The sequence below is a fragment of the Micropterus salmoides genome, unplaced genomic scaffold (genome assembly GCF_014851395.1).
Source record: "Micropterus salmoides isolate LMB-PRFRI ecotype aquatic unplaced genomic scaffold, ASM1485139v1 Ms_hic_scaffold_16, whole genome shotgun sequence".
Taxonomy (NCBI): domain Eukaryota; kingdom Metazoa; phylum Chordata; class Actinopteri; order Centrarchiformes; family Centrarchidae; genus Micropterus; species Micropterus salmoides.
The window spans coordinates 26,779,208-26,799,851 of NW_024040707.1; the positions used below are offsets into that span (position 1 = coordinate 26,779,208).

Consider the following 20,644-nt stretch of genomic DNA (forward strand, 5'->3'; position numbering starts at 1 on the left):
TAAAACAAAAAAAATGTGGTCAGGTTAAAAATGTTGGTGTGCCACATGGAACTAAAGCATGCTAAAAAAGAAACTCCATAAAAAAAAAAAGGGTTCCTGTATCCGCCCACCCGGGGATTCGAACCAGCGACCACACGGTCGGCGGGACCGCCTGCCTGCCCCGCTCCGCTCCGGGACTCCAGCTCGGGGTTTCCAGCTCAGAGACACAGGAGTTGAGGGCTCCTCGTCGCATTCACGCTGCTCAGCCCCGCATCTGTCCTGCAACTCCGCAGCAAGTGTGTGGTAGTGTTTGGCCCACCATCCAAGTGGACCAGGAGGGAGACTGAATTACACGACACAGAAGCGAACATCTGACACGGTGAGTGTGGGCTCGCTTTGTGATTAGATGACTAACTTTTTGAGGGAAAAGACGACCAGATAGATTAACACCTTGAGCAGATGTTGGGCAGATTTGACCAGCACAGAGGAGCACACCAGTGGAAAGAGATAGTGAATTTGAAAAGCAGACGGAAAACACGCAAGGTCCCCTGGGTGCCCCAGAACCATGCGTTGGGGACCTCCAGTGGGAAAAAATTAACCAACCTTCAGGATGCACTCGTCTGCATGGTCTACAACTTTTACGTGTTTAAAAAAAAAATCTCATTGATAAATAAACTGTAATCGCTGTTCGCTTCAACACTGACTGTTGCGTCCCGCAGGTTGCCTGCAGCCCCGCGGGTAGATGCGCGCTCGGAGATGCAAGCGTCACTCCTAATGCTCATTTGCGGTAAGTAGACTGACTGTTCTAGTCAATCCATATTTTCTACTCCATAACGAATCCTCAGAAGTGATTCAGTGAAGGGGTATGAAGGCTAAGGACTGTCTCCAGGTCACTGGGCTTACTTTGATTAGTCTCTGGAAAATGTGGAGCTTAGGCTATATATTCATGTTAAGCCTGTGAGTGCTACATTGAAGAAGTGTTTTACTTGAGACACGTTTAAAAAAATGTGAATCTGTAGCAGAGATATTTTATTGGAAATGGTTTCAAGGTCCTGCCACTTGTTCCTGATGGTGTCTGCAAGTGAGAAAGATTTGAAAAGAGGTATTGTCTCAACCCACTGGCAGAAATGTTCACTTGCTTACAACTTAAAATGGATTTTAAAATAGGAAAAGAGGCAACTTTGTCCTGTAGGATTAATATTTTTGCAGTGACATTGGCGGGAAAAAGAAACATCTATTCACTTCTTTTACCTTAGTGCATCTTAATTGAAAATGCATTTGTTTTCTTATACAAAACCGCTTTGTTTGTGCCCATTTTACAGTTTCATGTATTTAACTCTCCAGTGATGAAGAAACAAGCAAATTTGAGAGTCCCATTAAAGGCTAAAAGAAACTTTATAAAATATATTTATGCGATTGCGCTCCTTAAATCTGTCTCCTTGTCAGTCTCATTACCTTCCAGAGCAGACTTTATAGTAACATCTCTGATTCTTTTATTCCGTGTTTAACACAGCAGTTTAACACAGTGCAGAAAAAGCTCTGGTAGAAACAGTAGCCTAAACACGTCAGATGCAAGGCTGATGGGAGTGTTGGCCCCTGCGTCTCCCCGCACAGAGATAAGATAGCTGATGTGTCTTTTTTAGGGCCCCTGGTGCTCTCCCGGTCTCTGGGGTCGCCCCTCGCTCTCTCTGTGGGTGGTGTTGCTCTGTTTATGGTCCTCCTAAAACAGCCCAGCTGAATCCGCAAATAGAGACACCCACTCCACACCTCCAGCGCTGCTCATGACCCCTCTGGATGTATTTGTGTGTCCAGTCCTGCATTTGCATGTACGTGGGAACTGAACAAAGTTAAAAAGTATAACACATACCACGCTGTGAAAGATACATCTGTTCTTATTAACTCATTTTAATTCAGTAAATGACACTGAAAAGTCATCAGTATTGCTGTCTGACACCTGCACTACTACAAGTGAGCTAAAGATGTATCTGAGTAATGGCCGTCAATAAAATGCTTCCTAAAGCGTTGTTCCCTGGAGCTGAAGACAATGGGCTCATTCCTCCTATTAAAGTCTATTAGTGCCTGCTGTTAGCAACCAGGGTGTCTCAACCCTTTATGACGGCTGACAAAGCTCTGAGGTAGTTTTCAGGACACGCAGCAGCAATGGCAGGTTTTCCCCAGTTTTTGTCTCCTTTTCATTTGTAGTTCATTTTCAGCACTGTTGTTGTTGTTGTTGTTGTTGATGTTGTTGTTGTCAGGTAGCTTAAAACCCCCAAAACATCAGATCGCGCTTCAATGCATGGATAGCCTACATCCAGAGAACGCAGTGGTAAGGAGTGGCAGGGTCAGAGTTATTTTTCAGTTTCCCCATTTCAAAAATCAAGACGTAAGGCATTAAAGCAAAGATGACGAGTGATGGCATCCTGCATGAAAAAAAAAAATTAGAACTGTTTCTGGATATTTGTGTTTTTCTCTGTGGTCTTATCACTGGTTACAAGTGGGAGGGGCGGAGTTGGAAAACGATGATGTCATGCTTTTTGGGGGAGCATTTTAAACCTTTATTTGACAGTGAAAAGCGGGTACATGAAAGGGAATGAGAGTAGAGAGAAGTGGCAACGACCATAGTCTCCGGCCTCCAGCCGGACGTGAACAGGGGACACTGCAGTTCATGGTCAGTCCCTTAACCCCTTGGCCAACAGGGCTGCGCTGTCATGTCCAATCAGGATTTAGCAACTGCTGAATCTCAGTCTGATGATAGTTGGAGGGTTGTTTGATTTAAAACTGATTAAAACACCACCATACAGTCCTGATAAAGCAGAGTGTTTGACTGTTAAACTTTTTATGAGCTGAAGATGTTTTATAACTGTCGTAGTTACATATTTATATGTTATAGAGACATGTGATTTAAACTTTTCAGGGGCTTATATGAGCATCATCTGTGCTTTAGAATGAACAAGCACTATGGAATCTACACAGAAATTACATTATTTTTTGCTAATACATGATAGCCTATATTATTATTACAATACTGCTTGATCATGGTGGGAACTGTTGGCTCTCTGGTAATACTATTACAAAGAGCCCGGTCTAAATCTTCTCTATGAAAAGTACAATGAGGTAAAGTCTGTTATGAATTATATTCGCTATAAAAACGAGTGAATTGAATTGAATAAGACAGACTAGAACACTTGTGAACCTATCCATCTAAAGATAAAGACGGGCTGACCCCTTTAGATCTAAAGATCTAAATAGATCTCAAATATCTTAAAATAAGTTCAGAAGAACGCATCTTGCTCAGCCATTATTTAAATCATGCCCCAACATAAAAAATCTGTATCATAGTATCGGGTCATTCCAAAACTCATCTTGTGCCTCAGCATTCATCTCAGAAGCCCATTCATCTTTAAGAAAGTATTTATAGAATATAATAGAAGTATAGAGACTCAGTAAAAGGAACAGTGTCAGAGTTGTAAGAGAACATCTTTGCAACCTCTGAGAGTTGTGGAGAGACTCAAGTGTCTGGGGAGAAAGTAAGATAGGACCAGCTAAGAGGGCATTAGAGGAAAATCAGGAGAGGAAATGATAAGGACAAGGATGTTTTTTCAGAGCGGAAAGGAGAACAAGGCTGTCTGACATGAAGTGTGTGTCATTATAGAGACAGGGAGCTGTCCGTTCAGACTCCTGACGCCTCTGAGGACGAGCTCCAAGGTTAAAGGTTGTGCCTAAACCCCCAGGTCAGAGACGAGGTTAATTGGTGCGTGTGTGAATGTATGTATGTGTGTGTGTTTGAGAGAAAGAGGGAGTGAAAGCTCTCTGAGGCTGATCACAGGGACAAAAGAAGCAGCAGTGCCTCCTCTCTTCTTTTCACTTTCGATTTCTATTCTCCTCTGGGGGTGGGGGTGGAAGGAGGACCTGTAGGAAGCTGGTGTGTGCGCGCGCACAAGTGCACCTGCAGAGATATTGTTAAGCAAATTTAATTTTTAGCAACAAATCTTTTTTTTTTTTTTAGCTTTTTACAACACTACCACGATAATATAGGTTTTTTTCCCGCCCTCAGTAATTGCTTTTGAGTGTCATTTAGCAAATTACTTTTCATTAAGTGATGTGATTAAGTTCAACCGGGGGAGGGAGCGACTCATCATCATTTCTGCAAAAGGAGGGAAGGCAGGGCGGAAGCAAAGGATTGGGAATGAACAGAACTACACATGAAAGAGGATCAGGGTAAATCCTCTGTAATTCACCTTTCTTAGAGGTTTGTGTGTGTGTGTGTGTGTGTGTAGGAATGTGTTTTTTTTTGGCGAACAACTGACGTTCTCCTCAGATGTGTGTGTGTCTCTGTGTGTGTGTGGGCAGGTGAGGGCTGGCATCAGGCAGTGGGAGTGCGAGAGTGTGTTCCCGAAGCCTTTGTAAGCGACAGTCTCCGGAAATGTGCGGATACCAGAACAATGGTGCTGTAAAGCCTACCAACCACCAGCACTAGAGACAGAGAGGCAGAAAAATGAGAGAGGGGTGGGGGGGGGTTGAAAGAATCTGGACAAAGAGAAAAGAGGGAGAGAAAGACTTTAGGCTCAGGGGGAAGGGGCAGGGAGAGAGAGAGGGAACAGGTTTGTTGTTATGAAAGGACGGTGAGTTAGGTTTCGCGAGTTGGCAGCGGCTTCTCTGGATGAAAAGAGGAGGTGGAGATAGAGGAGGAGGAGGAGGACTTGAAGGGGAGGATGAAGGGGCAGAGAGGAGGAATAGGAAATGGAGATGGTCTCATTAAAAACCATAGGAGGGCTGGTAGAGTGAGCTGCCATGTGCTTACAATGTTATTTGTGATACTGTATATTGGCCCATCATGGTTAGTGACTCGCCCTCATCTGTATCAGTTACTAGTGAAGCGGCTGTAAATATTACGTACAGTTAACGTCCAGCTTTAATGCGCTAACATTACAGACCCCCACTGATGAAAAACACCCTCAAACAATCACAGCTCTAGACTTTTTTTCACAGCACTGGTGTAAATATTAAAAACAGTCAGGGCTGAATTCCATTTAGCTGCTTCAGTTTCAGGGTCCTGGTACTGTGTGTGCTGGCTCACTGTCACACTAAGTGTGTTTCCTTGGTGGAAATTACTCTTGGGTGAGTTTGAAAACTTGGTAAATCAATAAAAACAAAATGCGACAACAAAGTGCAATGGAAACATAGATAAATGGGTCAACGGGAAGACTGTAAGTCAACTTGATACATGACACAAACTGGATCCGAATGGTAAATTTATCTAATATTTCACAGTAGTGGATGAAAATGCACTTTAGTTTGCATGTTCTGCTGCAGATTTTCAGAAACATTTCTTTACATTTAGATGGAAATTTGACTACTGTCACGGCTTATGGGACAGAGGCATCATTAATGTTATTAGTAGCACCTGTGCACCACAACACAGTAGTTTTGGAAGGTTCATTTTGACTTAGAAACATTTTGAAGGTCGAGCTGAGGCTGTGGGCGGGGTTAGACGGTGTAATACGCTTCCAGAGAATGTAAACCCACGTTTAGAGAGGGGAGGGCAGAGAATCATTTATCATTCACACAGTCTAAACTGTCAGGAGGAGCAACAGTTTCTTCCAGTTACAAAAACCGTGGTACCTTGTTGAACAAAATTAAAATACAGAGAGAAATGTCTCTATGTCACGTCCATGGCTTCTTACCTCTGATGTGTTATTGCCACAGGCCACAGGCCACATCTAATAACAGGTTTTGTTTTGCAGCTTGTTAAAAAGCACTCTCAGACACCTGTAATTATCTAATGGCAGACAAGCAGCAATTACAGTGCGACACTGCAGGAAGAATGAAAGAATAAGGAAGGAAGGATGGAAGGCAGGAAGAGAGAAAGGAAGGAGGACAGAGACAAAGAAAGGAAGGAAGAATGTAGGGAAGGATGCAATTACTGTGATAATTCATTAATTAAGTAGTCATCTCAATATCTTGAGATATTTCTGAGTCAGATTTTGCTTTCATGGATGATTGCCTGACCTGATGTGCCACAGTCTCGTAGCCCTGTAATTACACACACACACAGGTGCACACATATACACACAAAGGTCTAATAAAACCTCTTGGCTTGTAAACGTCTCATGTTCCAGGTCACCTGTATAATGTTGACATGAGATGTGTGATGCTTTTTAATGTGGTGTAAAACAGCAGCAGGTTTTGTATTGGTGATGTGTGTGATGGGTCAGTGTCTTTTCAATACGCCTGGCTTTTAGGGTAACACTACGATCACTGTTTTGGTAGCTTGATAATACACATGAACTGTAGATTTTATAGCTGCACATGGTCCTTTTGACTAATGGGTCATGATAACTCTGCTCTCGCCACCTGTAGCAGAGATTTGGGAAATTTTGCTAGTTGTCAGCTAACTTAGCTAATAGGGGCAACTTTCTGGCTAACCCCCTATTAGCTAAATTAGCTGATCCAGGGGGCTAATTCCTGTGTTGGACTGACTCAGAGACAAGCATTTGAACCTGAGCAGTTTATTTGGAAAGCTTTAGAAGGTTTCCAGATATGCATTGTTTGAGTCACGTGTCCCATGTACTCTACAATGGGGGTGGAGAGTGCATAGAATAAGCTCCTGGTTGAATAATATGACAAGAAAATTATTACTGGAAGTCATTACTATGTTAAAAGACAAAGCGTTTTTTTTCATGTTTTATTACAAATCTCTTACACTTAATATTATGATCAACCATTTTGCACACAGTACTGTCTTTTACTACTGTTAATTTAGAGTCACTTTGTACCATTCTAGGCAGCCATAGTTTCCGTGTATTTCCATATGACAGGAACGAGCACAATCCAGAGTTTACTATGTAATCCATTAGAGCGAAGACATCAGCATTAAAGGGGTATGCAATATTAGATTAGTGTTATACTGCCAGGAAGTTGGGTGGGGAGGGGGGGGGGGGGGGTTTGGAGAGATAGATTTATAAAAAAAAATGGTCACAATTGAAGCAGCACAGATGGAGAAACATCAGGCTCGAGAAATATCAAGACCTACATTTCCCATTATGTAACGTTTGTGTTTCTGTTTGTACACCACGTGCTTTCTAATTAAAACTTTGTAACCAAACCAAAATCACTCAGATGTCACCTATATGCTTTCCTCCGTCTTGACAACGCTCCTCCAGAGCAACGGAAGACATCACAAAACTGCACTATTAGGTACTATGGACTAGAAGTATGTGGCATTTGCAAGTTTCAAGAATCTGCTTACAAGTATAATAATAAAAGTGCAGACATGATTTAAAGTGTAGGAGCCTAAACTTGAAAGCATACTGGTATGGTCCTTGAAACTGTTATCTCATTCAAGCCTCTCTCTAAATGAGACATTTTTAATCAGTTTGGCAGATTTGTTTTCTCCTGCTCTCTTTCCTCTGGCTCCTCTCTCAGGGGAAACATAAGTTCATCATCAGTTCAAATCTAAGGTTCAAAATGACTTCGCACAAACACACGCAGTACTCCCCTGTGTATTTTAAATTATACTCTGGGTATCTGACCTTTGCCTATGACCACACAGAGCTTACCCTCTTGTTCACGTTGTAATTCCGTTATTAAGGTCATTGTAGGCATACAAGCATGCATACTAAAGAACACAAATGCACTCAGATGCACATACTGGTAGAGATAACACAGGCACACGGTCATTTGACGGAAAGGTATTTGTGCACATGCACACACCGGATTATCATAAGGCTCAATAGGTGGCAGGAGGCGTACAGGTCATAAACACACACATGCTAACACACCAACAGCGTGCCTCAACTAATGACAAGTCCCGCATGAGCTGTAGTTTTCTCTGAGCGTTCCCTCTAAGTGGAGCCAGATTTTCTTTATCAGAGCCTGATTAGCGCCTACAGTGAACGAATCTGCACTCTGCTCAGAACGCCATGTCTCACTGAGCAGCTGCTTAGCAGCACACCACACAGTAATCACTAATCAAACTTGCAGAAACTCACTCTCTTCGGTTGAAGAACCGATGGACAAGCTAGTTGACCGACAGGCTGCACCCAGCATCTGCAGGCCATGTGTGCCTCTCATCCGGTGGATATACTGAGCTTCAGGCAGCATGGCAGGCACTGTGTGGCCGGTAGCTGGCTTCAGAGGAGAATTTTACAGATAACATCATTGTAATCATCTAAGTGCCACTTGACTAATTTTATGTGCTGTGGCTGCACAATTGTGCCATTTTCTGTAGTATAAAAATAGTTCTGTGAGCAGAGCTAGAGACTGAGAAATGAGTTTTTCGTGATTTCAAACTTGCAACCATCTTATCATAAGCCTGCATTTTCCCAGGGTGAACATAAAGGTCAGACATATAATTTAAAGTGCTGTTTCATATTGAGCTCTATTACTGTAGAATGTCAGTAAATCATCAGTAACTGCAGACATGTGAGAATGAAGGCAGGATGGACAGACATACTTCACATGTCTGCTGTAAGAACAAATATTGTTCTGTAAGTTTCTATCCAACTCCACTCTCCACCTGTTGCTGGTGATATTCCATGTTTCCTCTCCAACATGGAGTGATTCAGACGTCTCTGGGATGGGACAAGAATGTAGAACGTGATGTCTTTTCCAGTGGGACCAGCTGCCGCCCAGTGCATGACTTGTTAATCTAGCAGCCTGTGTAATGGCCAGCGTCTGTCTGCCTGGCAGGTGGTCAGTGGCAAATTAAGAAACAGCTGAAGAAGACAAAATATACAGCATAATGCAGGGAAAATGACAAGTAGCTACAAATAGGCGCACATATCTGCTTCCTGGGTTTTTCAGTTTATAAATGATTTAAACAGGTCTGAGCCATCATGTTCTTTGAATTTTAATATTTAAAACAAATCCTCTGAAGCCAGATAATTATTTCCTGGGTAGATTTCTAGGATAAAACGCAATTTAGATTGCACATATCATTAAAAAAGATCCAATGCAGTATACTTCAAAAAAGATGAAAAGGGAAAAGGGAATATTAAAGAGAGAGAGAGATAAGCAAACAAGATACCTAAAAACAAATTAATTAATTAATAAGTGATGAGGTAAAACAAAGTGAAAGAATGATTTTTTTATGTTTCTATTTAAGAGATGCTGTGTCAAAACTAAATGCAGCATCATTTTCTTATAGCAAAATATTTGTTTTGTCCTTATTAATGTAATTTACAAGAATGTCAACGTGGTTCAGATGATCAGGTGAAGCAGAGATATAGAGCTGTGTGTGATCTGTGTGGCGACTGTGACAGACGCCTGGTTTGTGGTTTATATCAGTGGGGCCCAGGACTGAACGGTGGGGCATTAAAAACAGATATTTCTGCAGACTCTGCTAATAACCTTCTTTGAGATTTAAAATACAAAAAATTACTTTGTCAAATTAATGACATTACTTGTCTCCCAAAGTATGTGGACCAGTCCTGGGCACTTTTAAATAATACATGGTGCTAAGATGTCATTTTGATAAGCAAGGCCTAAGGCGCTGATTAAGGAAGGGAGGATGAAAGAAGTGAAGGAGGTGAACGGCGGGGCAGAGAGTGGAGTCAGAGCTGCCGAGGCACAGCGGACATTAGAAGAGAGGAGAGATGGGAGGTGAGAGCTAAAGAATAATAAAGAGGCAAGGAGGGAGGAGAACAGCTGGATGTTTGGCTGTGGGAGTTGACCGTCCATCAGCTAAGTGCAGAGCAAAGAGAAGACGGAGACGCAGAGAGGGCGAATGTAAACTAATTAGCTCGGAGGGGTTAAAAATAAAAGGCTGTTGACCTTTCTCTGTCTGATGGTGAGTGCTAAACATATCTGTGTCGCTTTCTAGTCCCACACTCACTCAGGTCAGGTATGCAGCTCATTGCCTGTCTTAAAATGATGCTATTCTTGTCCGCTCACTGTCATAGGCAAGCTGATATTGGACCTGACCATGCTGTCATTTTAATATTATTGGCAATGTGTTTTGTTTGACTCCCGTCCTGTCTGAGCAAATGCATGTGTGTTTGCCTTCTTGGCCATCTGTTTGTTTGTCTTGGTTTCTTGCGTTGTTTACGCTGGTAGATGTGACAGCAAACTGTGTCTCGCCAGCCAGTCCCAGTGGAATGTGTCATATTGATGTCACATCCCACCCACCACCCAAAACCCCCACCAAACACATAGAGCTGGAGGAGTTAGTCCCTCTGTGGGATTCGATGGATGACAAATTAAAGGAAAAGCGTTCATGAGGGAAGATATTGGCCCACTATGGGCCTCCAGAACAGCTATAATTCTCCTTGTCATAGATACCATAAGTCCTTGAACCCTGCTGCGAGGATGAACACCATTCTTCCAGCAGTGCTGTCTAACATATTGTCCAAAATCTCCCATAGTTAAGCATATTTCCAAAAATGTTTTCTTTTAATTACTGTTACTACACCTGTGAAGCCTTCCATTATAGCGTGCTGCACATTAAATGCTCCATATTTGTATAGCGCCATTCTAGTCTTTTCGACCACTCAAAGCGCTTTTACAATACTTCTGCATTCACCATTTACTCACTGAGCCTAAGTGCTCAAACAGAAACTAGCATTCACACACATTCATACCCAATTCAGGGTTCAGGATCTTGCCCAAGGACACCAACCCGCTATAGCTCCTGAGCCAGAGCCGCACATTACATTTACAATTACTACAGTGGCAGATAGACCACAGAAATTTTTTTATTTATATATTTTTATTTTTATGTTATTTTTTTCAGCTGCAGCTAGTCTCCTCCTCCCTGCTTTTTAATGTTTTCTTTCTCACTCTTGGGAAATGCTCCCACAGAGTGCATGTTCTGGTCCTATTTAAGTTGAACCCCACCAAAACATAGATAACTCTTGGGCCTTGGAGCGTCCCTCTTACTACAGCCCCATCCGCACCGCCTCAGCATGTGGAGAAATCCAAAGCTTGACAGACGTGTTGATCCTAGTCACAATTGCTAAGCTATGAATGGACAATTACTGTTTGAAGGTGGCTTAACAATTCAATTAGACTGAGACACATGAAAGATTTTAATACTCAGTAAATCATTATCACTGTGCTTCTCCTATAATTTATCCAAAATGTCCCTTAAATAACAGTGAGCAGTTCTTTTTTTTTGGAAAGACCAGGCAACAAATGACAAGTGAATGTTATTACATGCTGGCAACTGAGGCTCTTTTTTGATGTAGGCCACACTTGCGTACGGTGCTTTCTGTTCGCTAACTGCTTGAAAGCAGAGAGGACATCAAAGGCAGGGATGAAAGCCAGGAATAAAAGTAAAGCTCACCTGGCGGGGAATAAAACATGGATACCTTGCATACTGCACTGTGCATTCGGTATCGCTGCCTGTGACAGTTAAAGCATTGTCTCATGTGGAAGACCTGTTGGCTCAGAGTCAGATTTCACTGTCATTTGGCATAAACGTAATGGTATCATGCCGTTTTTAACTGTTAGCCTAGAATAGGTTAACAACAGTTGTCACCAGCTTGATGTCCTAAACAGCATGCTGCCACTGTCACATATGACATCTAAAGGAAACCAGTCCTCGTGGTGTAATATAAACATTGTCACATATGTGACGCTAAAATCGGATCAATAATAACCCCTTATGTTGCGTGTGGCTGCAAGAGGCTACACAAGCTGAATGGTGCACAATGCCGTGCAAGGCTACAGTGCATAGCCTGCTGTTACAGGCTAATGGCTGGTTGAACAGCAATGCTTTGTGAGCACCCCCACACCCCACCCCACACACACACACACTCCACAGCCCCTTCTCTTCTCTCAGCTGTCAGCCTGCATTCCTCCCTGCCTCTCCATTTATGGCTGCAGAGGAAAGAAGAAGAAAAAGAAAATTCACTCTGATGTCTAATCAACCACTCTGTTAACTCCGTCCTTAAAGCTACAATATTAACTTTTCACTTAGAGGGAGGGAGAGTAGCATAAACCTTGCCTAAAATTTCCCCTCAGCTGCCCCACTGCCCGCCCACTTTTCACTCATACTGAATCAAGGGTATCTGGAAAGCCACCACAGGCGTGATGAAAGCACACAAAAAATATAAATGCTGGTGCAATTGGGTATTTGAAGTGTAGGGCTGCAACTAACACAATGTAACAACATACATTAGTTAATATCAATCTATAAAATGTTAGAAAATACAATTTCCTGAAGCACTATGTGATGTCTTCTAATTCCTTGTTTTGTCCTACCAACGGATGTTTAAAGAACAGCAAATCCTCACATCTTAAAAGCTGGAACCAGCAAATGTGACTCACATGAAAATTTTTTTTGAGTTATTAAAGACTGTGTACACTCTCGATCCGCAGTCAGAATATTTGAAAATGCAATCAACAATTCTCAGAGCACCTTCGCCATTAAATGGTCACATCAAATGGAGACCCTATCTCCACCCCCAGGTCTGCACAGTCTGGAGCTGCTCTTGGTGGTCCATTGACTTCTTGGAGACACAATGGCAGATGGGTCACAGAGGGGGATCGAACCCAGGTCTCTCACACCAAAGGCATGTGTCTTATCCATTGTGCGCATTTTAATGCACTTTGTAGCAGTCAAGGTACCTGCTGGCTCATTCCGTTCACGCTCACATCTCTTCTTTCCACCTTTGTATTCTTCACTTGCTGTGTCTACAGCTCATACACTGTAAGTGTTGCACTTGCACAGCTAGAACATTTACACTAAAAATATATATTCCTTCACGGCACTGTAAAGTGCTTTGAATAAAGTATCTTTCAAAAATCATTCACACCTCCCTTCCTCCACTGTGCTCTGCCTCCTACCTGGTTTACATCAAGGCAGCTGCGGTCTGATCACTGTCAGCTATACGACCCATGAAGGCTTTGACGTCACCCGGCCAGGCATATTTGTTACTGCTTCAGTGTGATAATAACAAGAAATGCATCATCGGTAACATAGTTTACATGTTTTTATCATGATTGATGTTTGGACTAATGAAGTTGTCCTGGATTATTATACACATCATACTAAGTAAAAATCTGTGTGAAAATGTGAAAGAAGCATGTTTTAAAGGTGGAAATTAATAAATTCATGCATCATAAATTTGTGAAAACTAAAGTGAAGTGGTTTAAAATGTCCACCTTTTCATTTAACACCATCCAGTGTGTAATAAAGTGTGTAATATGCACTTCATCATTCAGTACACTGTTTTCCTGTGATGTCAGCTTCGCTCGTGTTATGTGTAGAGGTGTGAAGCCTGTGTAGTGTATCACAGACAAACAAACACAGACAGAAACACGCAGAGATAAAAGACGACAAGAAACCTAGTGATTACATGACACATCAGACGTCTGCTTCGCTCCTCCACCCTCTCTGGTCTTTCTCTCTCTCACACACACACACACACACACACACACACACACACACACACACACACACACACACACACACACACACACACACAGGCCTTTGAGCCAATAGTTTTCAGAATAGATATCAAGTTGTGTCTGTGTTCCCACTGTCTGTACAGAGGCTCTGTACAGTGTCTCTCTTTCACACTCATTTGCACACATTCTTTTTCTCTCACCCATCAAATCATCCACCTGTTAGTGTTTTTTCATACTTTCTTCCTTGCTCAGAGTCAGATAAATGATAAGGGAACGACCTCAGTCCTATTTTATCACAGGCCATTATGTCAGTCCTTGTCCTCGTTGATAATGAAGCAGCTCAGATGCTGCACAAATCCTCTAATAGGTGTCTTTTGTGCAGTCAACAAGCACATACTTGAAGCTTACATTCACTTGAAAATTGGACCATGTGTACAAGGTTATGTGTTGTGTTTGAGTGTCAGTTAAGTGCCAAATCATAATTATAATAGTTTAACTATCAATGATGTGTAGATGTGCATATGTGTCTCTGTATACATGCACAGGTGTATGTGAGGGCCTCCATTCTGTAGGCATATATCTACTTGTTGCTCACTTGGCTGGCATCAACCTGAGAACCTGTGACCAGACAAACACAAGTTTCCTCTAGAATGAGTGTTAAGATTGTGTATGTGTGTCCATGTGAAATCCTCCTCTGCACTGTTCCCAGCAGGCTACCTATCTACAGCAGGCCCCATAGCAGTGTCAGGCTGTGATAACACTATGTAACACAATTCCCGTTCCTGGGTAGTACATGTTATTACCTAAAATGGCCATTATTCCCCACAAAGTTTGCTTTTGTGACCAGGATTTTGAAATGTTGAAAACCTTTCCATTCACATAAAGTCAGAAAAAAACAACACATGAATTAAAAAAAAAAATTAACATGTATTTATACAACCGCTTTGATCGGTGCCTCAGAAAGCTTAGGGAAGAAGTCTTGAAGGTACTACAAGACTGCCAACTCCTTGCTTAGAGCTCTGACAAATTGTTTTAAAAGGCCCAGTTTGATGTGCAGCAGCCGTCAACAGCCATTTAAAACTGAGACATTTCAACATTAATTTTCCTGTATGAAGTATGAGGGAGACTTGATGTCTAACATATGTTAAGAAAATTCCCTGCTATCTTTGCTTTTGAGACAGCAGGGACACCAGGGCACACTTCCACAGGCGAGACTGGTCACAGCGGACCAAGTTCTCTGTGGGGAGGAACAAAGTCAAGTGGGAGCCAGTTGTGGACCCCTGGAAGGTGCTGATGCCACCACTGCACATCAAATTGGGCCTTATGAAACAATTTGTCAGAGCTCTAAGTAAGGAGTCGGCAGCCTTCAAGTACCTCCCAGACTTCTTCCTTAAGCTGTCTGTGGCGAAGATCAAAGCCAGTGTGTAAATACATGTATAAATACATGGCTACATGGTGTAATACACCATCTCTCTACCTTAATCAGTGAGTGTAGACCTGCAGAGAGCATCCAGGCAGAGCAGCCAGTCTCCCTTTATGTCTGTCTCAGCAGCATTAAAAATGTTTTGAGATGTCAATATTGTACAGTGTGAAGGCAGCAGAGGCCCCCCTGGCTGACATAAGGCAGGCATACATTGTTAAGGTTTGTTCAGTTACAGTTTGTTAATATTATTGAAGTTAACAACCGAAGGACAAGTGCCTTTGGTCATTCATTACGCACTGTGTGTGTCTCTTTTTGAAGGGATAGCACCACAGCAGTGCTATAAATGATTACATGTGCCATGTTGCTCCTATTGCGTATATTGTGCTGACTTCAAAAAGAAAATGACTTCACAGAAAATGTGGCTTAGCCTGATTTATTCAAGGGTTTGAACTCTCAAGTTGCAGTCTGTCATAAAGATCCTTTCAGATGTTAAAGATTACTCAGGCTACATCCACACTACATTTTTGTTTTAAAACGCAGCACTACTGCTACATTTACACTTGCTGTGCAGATTTAAACGGTGAATCCAAACACCCAATGGAGAAATTTGGAACACCCCGTTTTTGTTTTAAAATTCCAGGTATAGCGTATTAGTGCAGACAGGTGAAAACGGAGGACTCTGAGCAATGTACAACCTGGATTCAAACTCCTCGTATGCTATGTCGTGTGCTTGGCAAATAAAGCTGATTCTCATTTTGATTCTAATCTTCTACAACTGCGGTGTAGACAATCTGCTTCCTGTTTACACAGACACATGCATGCCCAGTGTACGTGAATGATGGGCACTTTTCAGTCATTTTAACATACTGTAACTGATACGCAGCTAAAACGCTGGTGTGGATGGAGATAGTTTTCACTTTAAAACTCTTTAAAACTGTCTTATGACAAAAAAGTTGTTGTGGCTGTAGTCTGAGTATGTGTTAGCAACTAAACTTCTGCCAGAAAAGCACTAACTAACTAAGCTAGTTGGCTAATACTTGCCAGCTACACAGCCAAGGTATTGTAAGGTAATACATTTCAGTAAAAAACACTGACCTTTAACTGTGCTCTTGCATTTACTTAACTTAGAAGCAATTATCAAGGGAACTATGGCAACTAGCATGATTAGCAACTGCTTATTTGGCAGCAGTTAGCTAGCTACCAAGATAGCTTGGGTACAAGCTAATAAAGTACAGGCTAAATTATTACCATGCAGAGCAGGGGTTTTAAGAGGGAGAAAAGGAGCAGGTTAGGCCTATAGCTAAGTGAGAAACTGCCTTATTGCAAATACAATTAGGCTACCAAGCACAGAACTGATTTTTGTTTCCTCAAATTTAATCATTCTATATAATTGGGACATTTTCAAGACAGAAAAAGTTTTTTTCCAAGCAGTTTCTTAAACCGCTCAGGATTGAGACAAAAATATAATGCCAAAAAGTGTACGAGTAGCACTAGTTACTGCAGCCTTAAGCCATTAAGCCTCCAGATCCTCAAGTAAAGCTGTGTCTTTTGTGCTGTATAGCATTCATCTTTTTATCTTTTGGGGATTGTAAATAGGCTACATGCCCTGTTTTTTCAAAGCATTTTAAATTTGATCCACAGTGTAGGAGTGTTTTGTAGAGCTGTTACTCTTACATGCTGCCATGTAGACTGTATGGGGGGAGGATTGGAAACACCTGTTGTGGACAGACCATAGATTGACAGCAAGACCCCTGGGTCTCACTCTTCTCATACCAATTTCCTCATAGCAAAACACACAGACCACAGGTCCCTGAGCCATACAGGAGAAATTAACGTCAAGATGTCCAGTGGAATGTGTGACGGCTGCTGCTGGTTGTCATGAAAGTGTATAAGGTTTATTTTAACTCCCACACATAGCACAGCTATTAAGTCACGCCAAGGCTCCAGTGCTGTTGACACATCATCTGTTCACTTCATGGTTCAACATTCTTACCAGGTCTATAAAAACAAGCTTTTCTGTCAGATATTTTCATGTCACATCTACATCTGGAAGATTAAGCTATGAGTAAATACGAATTCATTTTCAAGACATTATATTTCTAACATTTGCTGGTCTTAGTTGATAGTTGTATGACCTGCATTGGTTAGTTTCCAGTTTTAGCCTGTGTTTGGGGCCTCTTGTCAGGTCACTTCCTTGAGACCCCTGCACATAGCAGAGGCTCTTGCCTTGAGATAATCCTCCTCCTACTGGATGTTGTCTAAACATTGAATCAGCTCTTGATTAAGCAGTAGCTGTCTAGTTACGGGGAGTCAATGTCCAGCTCAATAAGCCCATAACCTGTGGTCCATAACCTTTATGGGGCCACAAACAACCCCAATTCCTATGAAGTTGGGACGTTGTGTAAAACGTAAATAAACGCAGAATGCATTCATTTGCAAATCCTTTTCAACCTATATTCAATTTAATACACTACAAAGACAAGATATTTAACGTTCAGACTGATAAACTTTGTTGTTTTTTTCAAATATTCACTCACTTTGAATCTGATGCCTGCAACATGTTCCAAAATAGCTGGGACAGGGGCAACAAAAGACTGGGAGAGTTGAGGAATGCTCAAAAAACAACAGTGGAACATTCCACAGGTGAACAGGTTAACTGGAAACAGGTGAGTGTCATGATTGGGCATAAAAGGAGCATCCCTGAAAGGCTCAAGGATGGGGTGAGGGGTGTTAGTGCCCATGGCATGGGTAACTTGCACATCTGTGAAGGCACATTAATGCTGAAAGGTACATACAGGTTTTGGAGCAACATATGTTGGCATCCAAGCAACGTCTTTTTCAGGGACGTCCCTGTTCATTTCAGCAAGACAATGCCAAGCCACATCCTGCACGTGTTACAACAGCGTGGCTTCGTAGTAAAAGAGTGCGGGTACTAGACTGGCCTGCCTGCAGTCCACACCTGTCTCCCACTGATAACGTGTGGCGCATTATGAAACACTAAATACGACAACGGAGACCCCGGACTGTTGAGCAACTGAAGTTGTACATCAAGCAAGACTGGGAAAGAATTCCACTTACAAAGCTTCAACAATTAGTGTCCTCAGTTCCCAAACGCTTATTGAGTGTGATGAAAGAAAGGTGATGTAACACAGCGGTAAACATGCCCCTGTCCCAGCTGTTTTGGAACGTGTTGCAGGCAATACATTCAGAGTGAGTGAGTATTTGCAAAAAAAAATCAAGTTTATCAGCTGGACATTAAATATCTTTGTGGCGTATTCAATTGAACATAGGTTGAAAAGGATTTGCAAATCATTGTATTCTGTTTGTATTTATGTTTTACACAACATCCCAACTTAGGGAATTAGGGTTGTACATACAGTCACTCAACTTAGTAAAAAGTAAAAATATATAGACCTGCGCATGATATTCTTACATACACAATCCCAGTCTCTGTCTGCAAATGAGTGACCTAAATTACTCTCCCAAGTAAGCCTGAGACCATCAGATTTTACATGAAAACAAGGGTATATCAATGAATCAGCCTCATGAAACCTCATGCCCTTCACCAAATACACTTGTGAATCTAGAGCGCAGGTCTTATTGCACTCTAGATTCAGTCCATCTATAAAACTGTTTAAAAGGACTTGATTATATATATATTATTGATAGTTCTAGTGAGATAACAATCTTCTTCTTTGTTTTCACCCACTCAGTCTTCTCTGAAGTGATCTCCTAACCAATCTTTTCCACAGAAATGGGGTTTAATTTGAGGTTTCTAAATCCTGGATTATGAACATCTGCAAAACTTTTTTTCCAGATGCTCCTTTCTCATACATACCAGGGAGGAGCTCTCTCTGGTGGTAACCTCCAATTTGCTATTTGTCCAAGAAACCAAAACTTTCAAAGAAATCGGCGTTTTCCATTCCACACATCCTATAAAAAGTGATTAAAGACCATTAAACTAATTTCTATTAACAAAATAATTTCCAGAACAGATGTACACTCCTGTAGAGTGAAAAGCATAAAATATAAAATGTTGCTGTGATAAAGTTCCCCGAGAATATCTGAATTTGTCTATTTATTCACTTCTTAATACCCACCTACTTTGTGGGGCAAATGAAATGATTGAAATGATTCCGACTCACTGGTCAGGTTACTGTAACATAATTAAGTTGACTCAGACGTACAGTAAGACAAATCCACAAATTTAGCTATTGAATTTCCTGTCTTTCTTTTTCAGGAAGCGATAAGAGCTTTTGATGTTAGAGAAGGGTACTGATTTGTGAATGGGTGCTCTAGGGAACCATGCCACTCTGAACTGCTGTTTCCTTTTCATTGTAATTAATTTCCTGTTGACCCCCTCCCCCGACCCACAGTCCTGGCTGCTGCCGTTGGCCAGGAGCCTGACCACAGCCACGGCTGTGCCCATGGCAGCTGTTACCCAGCAACGGGGGACTTGCTGGTTGGACGAGAGAAGAACCTGAAAGCCTCTTCCACATGTGGGATGAGGAAGAAAGAGCCCTACTGCATTGTCAGTCATCTGCAGGTCAGTGCGTGTGTATGTGTGTGTGTGTGTGTGTTTGAACACATCTGTGATATTTGGTAAATTCATTGACCCCTGAAATCTTTCACCTTTGACCATGGAACCCTGACCTTATCTTGACCTGCTGCAGGATGAGAAGAAGTGTTTCGACTGTGACTCTAGACGGCCATATGACCCAGTGTACAACACCATTAATCACCGGATAGAGAACGTTATCACCGCCTTCAAACCTCACCGCAAGAAGTCCTGGTGGCAGTCCGAAAACGGTGAGGAGACTTTGTGATCACTTGTGTTCTGCACTGACATGCAATCTCAGTGCAGAGTTTATTAAAATAATTAAAATAATTACAATGAACACTATTAAAATAATAGTTATTGACTTATAACTTGTACTTTGTACCTACTAATCAGCCAAATAGGTTACTTGTCTCACACTCAGGTGTACTACTGAAGACACTTTCTTATATGGCAGCCTTTTATAAAACTGTTTTGTAAATAAAAGCTTTATGAATGGTTTGTAAACCATTTACTAATACTTTATAGATTAGCGATAAGCCTAAATAAAAATAATTTATATAAGTAAAAAGCAAATAAGAAAAGGCAAGCCATAATTTTAAATGAATGGTTCAGAACTGATCTTTAAAAAACTAAAAACACTGTACACTATCCAGTCATGTTTGAATTTATGCAAACTAAGCAGCAAGCATCACTGTTAAATGAAAGGCATTCCTTTCATATTACAGAATCTGATTTGCTGCATTGCTATGGTACAGATGGAGCATGTCACTTAACTTTGTTTATCTAGGACTTGCTGTCTGAATTAAACGACTTACCCTTTTTTAATATAATTCTCCATTACATATTTGTTAAAAAAGAGAATGCTTTGAAATCTATATCTTACTCACACTCTCAAAAACAGTACCAGTTCTTAATTTACATCTGATTTGCATTAATTTACTTTTTAATGTTTAATGTTTCTGTGAAACTTGACTCAGAGTCATAGATGCTCGGCAGGTCTGCTATGCACCAACCACACAGGCATTGGATTAGATTCAACTCATTACACACACTAAGTGCTAATACAGCAAAATCCAGTGCTTAGAGTGTATTATGTACTATGATATATACGATTTGAACAGAACCTAATAAATAGTATGTATATGTGATGATTATGGTTTGTACAGTATTAACATTAACATCGGATAGGTATATAAACCTAAATACTTTCATCTCAGTATTTGCAATAGGAAATCTTTCTATATAACCTGGTTTTCTCGGCAAGCTAAATGTGTTAGTAATATAGTGTGATTTCAGCTTTCATTTTCATGGTTATACATTTGCACTGA

At 41.4% G+C, this 20,644-nt stretch overlaps 1 protein-coding gene across 1 annotated transcript in view; it reads left to right on the plus strand.

Annotated features, from left to right (window-relative positions):
• The first annotated feature begins 209 nt into the window (after positions 1 to 209).
• Positions 210 to 20,644, plus strand: part of lamb2 (laminin, beta 2 (laminin S)) — a 46,521-nt gene continuing 26,086 nt past the window's right edge. Inside the window, exons 1-4 of the mRNA XM_038723162.1 lie at positions 210 to 358; positions 699 to 766; positions 19,132 to 19,301; positions 19,429 to 19,564. Coding sequence (XP_038579090.1) covers positions 736 to 766; positions 19,132 to 19,301; positions 19,429 to 19,564 — 337 coding nt within the window. The 5' untranslated portion in view covers positions 210 to 358; positions 699 to 735. The remainder of the gene's footprint in view (positions 359 to 698; positions 767 to 19,131; positions 19,302 to 19,428; positions 19,565 to 20,644) is intronic.